At 42.0% G+C, this 11,100-nt stretch overlaps 2 protein-coding genes across 2 annotated transcripts in view; both read right to left on the reverse strand.

Moving 5' to 3' along the window:
• Positions 1-372: 372 nt before the first annotated feature.
• On the reverse strand, positions 373-4,211 carry LOC106534031 (interferon-induced very large GTPase 1-like). Its single transcript, XM_014030532.1, has one exon. It carries the CDS (start codon positions 4,196-4,198, stop codon positions 611-613), a length of 3,588 nt encoding a protein of 1,195 aa, XP_013885986.1. The 5' UTR covers positions 4,199-4,211; the 3' UTR covers positions 373-610.
• A 23-nt stretch (positions 4,212-4,234) lies between these two features.
• Positions 4,235-11,100, reverse strand: part of LOC106534027 (up-regulator of cell proliferation) — a gene marked incomplete at its 3' end in the record, with an annotated part of 9,891 nt that continues 3,025 nt past the window's right edge. Inside the window, exon 2 of the mRNA XM_014030529.1 lies at positions 4,235-5,583. Coding sequence (XP_013885983.1) covers positions 4,235-5,583 — 1,349 coding nt within the window. The remainder of the gene's footprint in view (positions 5,584-11,100) is intronic.

The raw sequence follows: 11,100 nt of genomic DNA on the forward strand, positions 1-11,100 counted from the left end.
TTGTAATGTTGCATTGTCATTAGGCTAAATTAATGTCCCATAAGGTTTGTTAAAAGACACATAACTAAGTGTTGTATTGTTTTGTGTTAATTTTGCTTTCAGTTTTCACTGCAGCATGTATATGAGGAAGTCAAACAGTAAATGGTCAACCTTACTGCACGCCTCCCTCTCATCATTCGCTGTGATTTAACTCGGTGTTTAGTCAGAGTTGCTACACCCTGCACGAGAACACTACARTTTATTATTTGACATAAAATGTCAATAACAGAGTAAATCATTCTCCACATCCTTTTGACAAAATGTAAGCATGGCTGAAAAATGTTTTATTTTATTCATTATAAGAAGGCACAAATTAAATRATTTCCAGCAGATATGTTGTACATGTGAAATGTTTCAAGTCAAYCATTTACAGACAAAAAATTAACTTTGAGTTGCAGTCATACACTTATTAGTTTTAGTAGTAATGGTCTGTGTTAACTGTAGTAAAACTTAACCATTTAAATTAGTTTAAGGGATATTCACCCACCATTTTCTACCCAATTGATCCTGTTATAAAAACATAGAAGAGACAGAATCAGTTGATTTCAGAAAATAATGGATAATGATAGTTTTACTTAATACTAAATGATTCCTTGAGACTTTCTTTTGCTTGTTTTTCTGCARTATTTTTCCATGAATCAGGAATGTCAGCAGGCTCTGCACAACATGCTGCAGCAAACTCCTTGTTGAACTTTGTCATCACATATTTCCAGTAATCTGAAGCCTGAAGACTCACATCTGGACGAATATCCCAGTCTGGATATATTTTCCTGTAATCCTTGTAAGAATGGAGTTCATCCCCTGTTTCACTACAGTGAAAGCAGCGGCTACTGATCACAGAGGAAGAACAAATGTCAGTGACAAGTTTCTGCGAGCCWTGCCATCTGGTCCCACCAATCCCCCATGGTCGATGCAGTGAAGCAAAGTGTTCAGTGTGGTCTTTTCCTCCTGCATCACAGGGAACTCTACAGAACGGACATAGTTTGCCACAACCAATCACTCTGATGAAAAGTTCATTGTTAGGGTTAATGTGAAGATGTTGGAGTTTAGTTTCAAAGGTTGTGTTTTTAAACTTCTCTCTCAGAGTTTCTTTCATGTCCTTCACAGACTCTGTGAGCCAGTGAACAAACTGTTCCTGGTTAGCATTGTTCAGGATCATGAAGGCACYAAGAGCATCCTGGGAAATCACCATTTTATCACCAAGTTCTCTGCAGATATTTTCAACAAATGTCTTCACACTCTCTGTTGTTTTTGCTTTAGCTGTTTTGATGGCTTCATTTATGTTGTCAATGCTCATCTGAACATGTCTGTCCTCAAACTCACTTCTGAAGACTTCAGAGAAATGATCCTTTATTCTGTCAGATATCCAGGATTTTACATAACTTTCATATGAATGACTGTACTTCTGAAACAAGGTAAAGTCGTTTCTTGAAAGTARATCCAGTAAAATCTCATACTGGAAGTTCATCCGTGTGCTGAACTCCTCTCTTTTCAACATTTCATCAACTAAATTAAGACCCAGAGATCGATTGACAAAGTCTTCAACTGCAGGTTTCAGACATTTGTTGGTGAATTCTTCAGCTTTCTTCTGGCACTGGTCCTGCTCATGGAAGAGATCTTTAAAATCTGCACAAAATTTCTCCTTGTCTTTCTGCAGATAGCTGTAGGGATCATTTTCTTTTATGAAATCTTCATGAATTTTCTGGAACTGTCTGGCTGCAAATCCACAGATGTGTTGTTTTAGAGAAACTTCAAACTCAATATCTAATCCAACATCAGCATTTTTCAGCTTTTCATCAATGATATGAAGGATCTCCTGGATGTAAGTTTTATGATAATTGTTTTTTCTGTTCTTTTTATCAAACACTGAGTCTCTACAGGTGTTTATGATGATGTCAGCAAACTGTTGCCTTGTTTTTACAGGATCGTTTACGTTGAACCGTCCATTTTCTTTGTACGGTTTTTCAATAAGTTCTTTGCCTGTGTWTTTGAAAGGCTGCAACCCACAGTCCTTGAGGCTTTTTTTACTCAACAGTTCAGATGCATAACTCCCCTTCTGTGACAGATTTRATCKCAAATGATAAAACACACAGGAGAAGACATCTGAAGGTTTCTGAGCAGTGAAAGGCAGGGTRTTCAGTGTTTTAGTCCACATTTTGTCAAACTCTTTGTTCAGCTCTGAATYTGTCATTTGAACTTTTTTATTCCTGCATTCATCAATTAATGAACAAACTGATTTTTCTATTTCTTTTSTGTGATTCTCTATGATCTTGTGAAATTCTTTCATTCCCTGTTTGTTGTCAGCAGCTACAGTGAGCTGGTTAATAACAGAACTTTCTTCTTGTCGTCGAAGACTCTTTATATTGATTGAAAATTCCTCTTTGTATCCCACAACCAATTGAACATAACCCACTGTCTGCTTGAAGTAGTCTTCTAGATAATTCAGCAGTTTTGTCTCCCATTCAGTCAGCTCTGTGRCTGCTTCACTTTTCAACTGACTRATAAATTCTCTGWGGTCAGATAGTTCAGAWTTTGCAGCAAATRTACCAAAATTAGAAATCCTTGTTTCTACATTGATAACCCAGATGTACATTGCTTTTTTGAACTCCCACTCCCAYTKGTTGAACTYTGAACAGAGCTTCMTGTAAGCATCAGCTAYCAGGCTGTTTCTGAAGCTGAAGATGAAGTTTTCATGTTTGACTGCAGTCCACAGGCTGWTCATCCACTYTCKRARCTCYAGGATKTTATTAGAAGTTGACTCACAGTTTTTCAGCTGTTGGATGATGTTTTTCTTGAGCTCATACACAGCCTCACTGTATCCTGCATTRACTGGTGCCATTGGTGGGTTTCCATACCAGAGTCCAGGAATGTAGCWGTTCCCAGTATCTGGATTGTACTCCATCACATCAGTGAAGTTCTTGTTYKTYTCTYTCTTCTCCATTTTAGCTGCTGCCTGGGTCATCTCATTCARCTGTTKTAGGAACAGCTGTCTGTCTCTGAGGTTCTTCTCATGAGCTGAAACATCTGAAACGTTCTGATGAACAAACTGACATTTAGGTTTTTTACCAACTTCCTTCATCCTGAGGAAAGCATGCACCACTATCTGCAGGATGTCCTTCATCTCTGTTGAATTCTCCATTGCAATATTRATGATGGTGATGTCACTCAGCCCAACAACAAGTGTTGCAAGCTCATTGTCATGTTCATAACTGTTGTCCAGTTGTGCCAGTTCTGGTGACTTTAGACCTTCAGTGTCGACGATCATCATGAAGTCACAGTTGAGAGTTTTCTTGACGTCTTCATTGACTTTGATGAGCAGCATGAAGGCACCTCGAGTGTATCGACCAGTGCTGACTGCAAACTGAACTCCAAACATGGTGTTAAGGAGAGTGGACTTTCCTGTGCTCTGAAATCCAAGAACTGTTGCTACCAGGATCTTGTTGTTTGGAGACACCAAGTCATTGAGCTGAGAGAGAACATCACTCACCCATCTGAGAGGAATGTTGGATGCATCTCCATCTACAAGCTCAAGAGGAAATCCATCCAAYAACAACTGAGCACAGAGTCTGGGCAGATGTYGCAGCTGTTGACGTGATGGGTCTGTTTCTGGAAGGAACAGAGAAGCTTCATAGATCTGACCCATTTCACGGAAGAAGTGTTCAGWTCCCAGTGAGCTGCTGGAAAGTTGTTTATCAATTTCTTTGATCTCCTCTTTGTTCTSAGRAYCYTKRCMTTTTTCTTTATAGAGYTCTCTGAGTCCAGACAGTTTTTTATTTGACAGATTATCAAGGTTCATCTGCATCCATTTCAGAAAATAACACCTCTCTGCTCCTGTGCTGGATATGGCTCTGATAAAATGTTTCATGGCATTTGACATTGCATAGCTGTTTTGTTTTTTTCGTAGTTCTTCTTTCTCTTTTTGAAGTTTACTTTTGTAAGTTTCTGTGTTTTTAGAACCAACTTTTTGAAGCTGACACTCTTCTTTCTCTAAATAAGTTAGTTCTTTCCATGTTTCACCTTGTAGTGGAAGCTGATCTTCTTTGTATTTCAGTATGTCTTTAATGTCTTCAGTGATGATGTCTGCATTTTTCTTTCCAGCTTGGCACTCTGAAGAGTTTTCATCAACTAATATTCCCAGATCATGAGCAACATCAGCCATCTTTTCTATTGACATTTTGATCNTGATAAAATGTTTCATGGCATTTGACATTGCATAGCTGTTTTGTTTTTTTCGTAGTTCTTCTTTCTCTTTTTGAAGTTTACTTTTGTAAGTTTCTATGTTGTTAGAACCAACTTTTTGAAGCTGACACTCTTCTTTCTCTAAACAAGTCAGTTCTTTCCATGTTTCACCTTGTAGTGGAAGCTGATCTTCTTTGAATTTCAGTGTGTCTTTAATGTCTTCAGTGATGATGTCTGCATTTTTCTTTCCAGCTTGGCACTCTGAAGAGTCTTCATCAACTAATATTCCCAGATCATGAGCAACATCAGCCATCTTTTCTATTGACATTTTGATCTGTGGGTTGTTAACTACCTCATTGACAGTTTTTCTCAAACGTTTGACAAAATCTGCATCAGTTGTTTTTTTCTTTATAATTATATTGTTTTTGTTTAAGCTCAACTTGTTTTGTACTTTCTTTACAGCATCTAAACTGAAGTTCTTACTTTGCTGGTTTCCCACCAAGAAGATCTGAGCTTTGTGGTTTTTGTTAGTCAGCAGTTCACATTCAGGGTCCAGCTGGTCAAAGAACACAAAAACTGCTGCAGATGTTTGACACAAAAAAGAKGTTTGTGTGTTAAATGAAGCAATGTCACCATGAAGGTTAGCTACAGCCACTGSTTCACTGAAGATGTYCATGTTTTYAMTTCCACAGGGAAGGTACCARCTGATTTCAGTCAGTCCATTGGAGATTAYTTTTGGAGCTTCTCCACACTCCATGTTGTGGTGAACAAAGGTGTCATGGTACTGCTGAGGAGTACTGAGGAGTTTATTCAGGATCTCTGATTTGGAMAAGGAGCACTCACCCAGTCTGACAAAGGAGACCATTGGAAGTTCAGAAAGAACGATTCTTTCTTCTCTGAATCCTTTGGACTCTGAGAGAGACAGAGGTCTGTACTTTTTAACAATGTCTCTCATGGCCCACAGCATCAGTGTGCACTGGTTTGTGTCACAATTGGGAAGCAGCAGAGGCACAGAGAACTGACACATGGACATTTTTAGAGACAATTCTTGCTGAACAAAACTATCAGAACACAGAAAGAGAGCAGTGATTATATCAAGAGAATTTAACATGTCTGTRTTTGAATTTKCAGACTCATCTTCTGAATCTGAATCWATAKTTTCTGATTCAGATACAYATTTCACATTTCTAGCTGTCACATTTGTCATCATCAGTTTCTTTAGAAGATACCATGGAAGATCTGATTTATTCTTGACAGGTTCTTCATTGATGGTCTTCTCGCTGATCTGAAGTATCCTGCTGAGTGAGAGCTTCTCTCTGTAGAACTGATCCAACCCCAGATCCTTCAATTGACGCAGCAAAGCATCTGTGGATATAAAATTTTGTTTTTCAGGTATACAKATGCTAAATTGTTTTGGTCTCCTAGTATTTATACTGGCTAACATTTTTTCAGAAAGTATGCTGGAAATATTGTGTTAGTATTGAAATGTTTTGCAACAATATTTTTAAAACAAGACAAAATAAATCTAAAGAACTGTTTAATGACTGAGTTTGATTTAGTACACCATTTTTAGTTTCCCAGGTCCACTCAATGTTTAATTTGGGTTTTTAAGCAAAATCTCAAGTCTACAGGGTTTCAATCAAGGTCTTACTGTTTTTGTTGTCCTTTTTATTCTTACTTATTCCCTACTTTATATAATAAAAAATGAATTATTCTTGAGTTGCCAGGAGTTTGTGCATCGGAATGATCCAAGCAGGTATGTCTTTTGGGGCATCTGTAATGCTGGTTCACACAACGCATATTGAGCAGCAGGAGCATCAGGTTTACATGCAGTCTATGGTGGATGTGCGTCTAAGGTTCTTGCGGTGCATCTAGCGCATTTAGCTTGGTGCGTTTTGAAGTGGAATGCATGGTTTGGGCATTTGATGTGCATGCGGCGCATCCAAAGCAGCCAACGCTCAAGTTCAAAAATCTGAACTTTTGCTGCTAGATGCGCCTCATCAAACAATCAGAGACACTCTGCTCTGTGACATAGCGGTGCATTTTTCCACGTGACCATTTCCTGAATGTTGTTCAGTAACAGACGGACAGGAGCCCTTTAGCTGAAATTGACCATCTGTATTTGGTGTTCTGGCTGGAGATATCAGCACTGATGTGGGTCAGCTGCTTGTTAAACTGACCACAGTGTTAAATTGAGCTCGGGACAAAAATAGTTCTGAAAGCGAGCCTCGTCAGCTCGCAGCTCCTGGAATTTGAAACTCACCAAACAGACCGCTTCTGGATTATCTGGTGAATTAATTATCTGGTTAGTGTGATGTTTACTTACTCTCAGTAAATAAAGAAAAGTCCCTTTCTTAATTTCATCTACCATTAAACAGAGACCGGCAGAGGAAAACAACAGAGGCTCTTCCCAAACCGAAAGTGTCTGATCTGAAAGAACACAAGCAGCCAAATGCACGCGTCAAGTGCATTTTGGATGCTCAAAATGCATTCCTTGTGAATGTAGCTTAATTTTCCCTGGTAGGTTAACCCAAAGAAGATTGGTCCTCTGTTACAAGCCAGAATAATGGCTCTTTCAGAAGAAAGCGACTGCTAAAGGTCTGAAGCATTGTTATAATAGTTTGGGATTTTTCATTATAGTTTAGTTTGTTTTCTTTGTACATTTTTTTAAGTCAGTTAGCAGTGACGGGCACTAGTCCCCTAAAGTGCAAATGCACTAATTGCGGCCCTAAATTTCTCCTTTGTACTTTAGGGGTTTTACTAATTTCATCAAATGATGTGCAGATTTACACTATCTAAATTTAGAATTGAGCAGTGTGGCACCTCAGAAATGTACATTTGGTATGTTATTTTCTGAATAAGAGACTGCCATCACAGGTGTATATTTAAATATATGTTTTGGGGAACCAAGATAATTTTTTTCCATTAAGTGGGCTCAATACAGGTAGGGGAGGGTGGAACGGATGCACACAGTTGCGCCCGGACCATTTAGACTGCGACACCCCACTCTCGTGTCAGAGGACATCTGGGAAAAGAAGTGTGTGGTCCTGTCTCCATCTTTCCTGAGTTTCTACTTGTGTTTTCCAGGTCAGGCAAGTGAGCGGCTCGAACCACCAACATTTTTGTTTATGTGGCACTCAAGTTTTTTTGAGACCCGTAACAGATTTTGGGGGCTCGTCCGGGATATCCCCTCTGCATGCACACCGAGGAGCAGATCCAGTGATAACAGAACCAAAAGACGACAGTGCCAAGCTACAGACCAGAGGTCAGCCAGTGGGTGTTCAGACGGAGGGATCAAAGAGAACGATTTTCATGTCGCCGGGGAGCCGCACTGCTGAGCCAGGGAACCTGTAGATGCAAGTTGCTGGAGAGTCAAGCTGCTGAGCCGAGTGAGAGGATTCATCACACAGCTACCAGAAGGGACACTGCAGAGTCCTTTCGCTAAATTCACACACTACAATACATCAGAAGACGGACGCTGTTACACACATTATGTCATCGGTTAGTAGAGAACTTGTTTGGAGGTTCAGAAGAAGCCTGTTCAAACTGTCAAGTACAGACATCTACCATGTTGCAGCTGACATCACAGCTGAGAGCGAAGACCCCATTCAACTGGACCAGAGTGATGAGGAAAGCTGCATAGACTATGTGATCACTTACTTGCAATCAGACACACTTTTGGCACTGGAAGATGAAGGTATTAGTCGATTGTTGGTGTTGGATGATTTGTTACACAAATAAATTGAAACCATTATCTCTGTTGCTGTACCTGTTATTGCAAATGATGATGCTAATGTTTATATGTGCTGCCACCAACACCATTTCAATCTAGAACAAAGCAGACACTACACAATCACCTGTACATCTCAACAACAATACCACACTGACACCCTCACACCACAACACTCAAGTCAACCCAAGTACCCAGTCAGTGGAGGATCAGAAAAAGGCTTATGAGGAGCTGGGTAACAGGCTACGGCAGTGCAAAGTTGCTGTCCCAGCACCAGCTGCTTCTCCCTTACCATCTTCACTCCCAAGGGTTCAAGCTGGGTCAGCCCCAAGCTTCACGCCACACGAAATGATTCCAGAGAGGGTGGTGGCACTGGCAGAACTCCCTTACTTACAGCTCCGTGAATTTAATGTACATGGTGTGCAAATTGGGGACCAGTGCTCTGAGATAAGTTATAACAACATTACCAGACAGATTGATGTGGGAATAAAAGAGGGTTTCACGGAGGTGGAGTTAGTCCGTGGTGTGCTGAAAACTGTGAAACCAGGCACCTTTAAAGTAATGCTAATAAACAAAGAAGAAATTATGGTTGCACAGCGAAAAGGCTTCCTCTGTGCCCATCTCGGTGAGAAAACAAGCACTGAAATGTTTCAAGAACTCGTGTGCAAGGCAGACAGGAGTCCCCCTAGCAGTTCCTGTACCAAATGATTGGCCTAAAACAAAAACTAATATTCCAGTCAAGACAGGCCAGTGACGACATCGCCTATGATCCAAGGACAATTCAGGAAGTCTTTCTTCATGCCATATACCAAGGATTAGGGCCGAAGCATGCAGATCTTCGACAAAGACTCAGTCCACTTATATCCAATGGTCAAGTAACAGATGAAGAAATCCTCAGACAAGTGACAAAAACAATCACTGACGAGAATGAGCATCAATGTAGACTAGGTCAGCCTCCTCGCCAGAAGGCACCCTCTACCCATTGCCCAAAGATAGAGACTAAAAACTGTCAGAGTAAAGTCAAACCAAGCCAGAATGAGGCAGATAATGATAACTCTCAGGCCATACAGCAACTGAGTGCCCAGGTGGAAACACTCAGACATCTAGTAACTACTCTGCTTGACCAACAGTCACCCCACCAAAGAGATATGGCTCCCATGTTACCTGTAGCCCAAACACCAGCTCCACAGGTGACACTTTTCCCCTCAACCATCACTCAACCAATTTCCCCACTCTAGGCCCAGTTACCACCCAAACCATGGAAAAGGTGGGACTGCTCGCTGCCCTAAATGCACCAAACAGAATGTGCAGGAATGCAGTCACTGTTTTTCATGTGGAGAAGCTGGACATAGAGCTGTCGGGTGCCTCTAACACACCAAGAACCAGTTAAACGGGAGGTGGTTGCTGCCGAGGGACTGTCAGAGACCAGCCCAGAACCCCAGTCCCAACCAGTAGACCTCACACCAAGTTATCTACCAAATCATCAGTGACTACCCAGTAACAGCCCTGCTCGACACTGGCTCACACATCAGCATGATTGATCGTGAGTGGGCGGCCATACACAGTCCCAACTACCTTGTCAGACCTCTGCGGGAACTGTGCCTCATGGAAATCAGGAAGGCCCGTCAACCCCATGTCAAAGTGCCGGTTTCCAATCATTCAGATCACGAAATCACTATACCCAAAAGAACCCCCCTTGGCACAATACAACGTGGCCAAAATCCTTGACGCAGGTACAGCAGAACCAACACACACTGGACCTCAGCCAACAAAAGCAATTGCATCGCACATTAACAACATCTACAACCCCCGAATCCCAGTCACTGAGTCCTGGTTACCCCAAGTCGACACCAGTCACTTGAGTCTCGAGCAACGACAGGTGGTAACCAAACTTAACTGAGGAGTGTGATGCATTTACGGGTGACTCAGATGATATTGGCTGCATGCCTTCATTGCAGATGGACATCAGACTGAAAGATGAGACATCAGTGCAGAAGGCCTATGCATCAATCCCGAAACCACTTTACAGGGAGGTCAAAGRACACATCCAAGAACTGTTGGTGAAAGGCTGGATAGTGAAATCGCAGTCACCATATGCAGCCCCGGTGATTTGTGTAAGGAAGAAAGATGGGTCTTTACATCTCTGTATTGACTACCACCGACTCCTTAATTCAAAGACTGTGCCGGACAGACAACCCCTCCCCCTCATCCAAGATCTGACCGAATCTCTGGGGGTATACAGTTGGTTCTCGATCCTTGACCAGGGTAAGGCCTACCACCAAGGCTTTATTGCTGAGAGATCGAGACACCACTGCATTCACCACTCCATGGGGGTAAGATGGATGGGTCAGAATACCATTCGGCCTATCAAACACCCCAGCAGCATTCCAGAGGAGTATGGAGGAAATGCTCAACACCCTCAGGGATGAGTTGTCATGGTTTGTCAGTTTTCACCTTGGTTTTCCTAGTGTTTCTATGTTTCCCCAGTGTGTCTCTGCCCAGCTGCCCCACATTACCTTGATTATCACCCTTGTGTTTCCCCTCAGGTGTTTTCTGTGTAGTCATTAGTTTTCAGTGTATTTAAGCCCTGTCCTATCTCAGTCTTATTGTCGGTTCATTGTGTTTCTGTGAGTCTCCTGCTCTGTTCCTTGATCCTCTGCCTGAGCGTTCCCTCCGTGAAATTGTAAGTTTGCTGCCATCAGCCCTCTTTTGTTATTTAAATAAATCCTTTTTTGCACCTTTTGAAACATGCCTGCACCCTGGGTCCGTTCCTCCACCAATTCTGATACGAGTGTTGCATTCCCTATCTGGACGATGTGCTGTGTTTCTCCACGCCATTTGAAGAACATGTGGGAGTCTTGCGTCAATGCCATGGTGTAAAATTGAAACTGGAGAAGTGTGAGCTTTTCTGCAAGGAAGTTCGAAATGTGGGTCGGCTGGCGTCATCAGAGGGCATAAGAATAGACCCGAAGGGCCTTGAGGCTGTGCAGGTCCTGAAACACCGCAAGCCCAAGACAGTTGGAGATGTCAGGCAGTTGCTTGGGTTTCTGAGCTATCCATCCATCCATCCATCCATCCATCCATTTTCTTCCGCCTATCCGGGGTCGGGTCGCGGGGGCAGCAGCTTCAGAAGGGAGGCCCAGACCTCCCTC

This window comes from Austrofundulus limnaeus, unplaced genomic scaffold, assembly GCF_001266775.1.
Source record: "Austrofundulus limnaeus strain Quisiro unplaced genomic scaffold, Austrofundulus_limnaeus-1.0 Scaffold1077, whole genome shotgun sequence".
Taxonomy (NCBI): domain Eukaryota; kingdom Metazoa; phylum Chordata; class Actinopteri; order Cyprinodontiformes; family Rivulidae; genus Austrofundulus; species Austrofundulus limnaeus.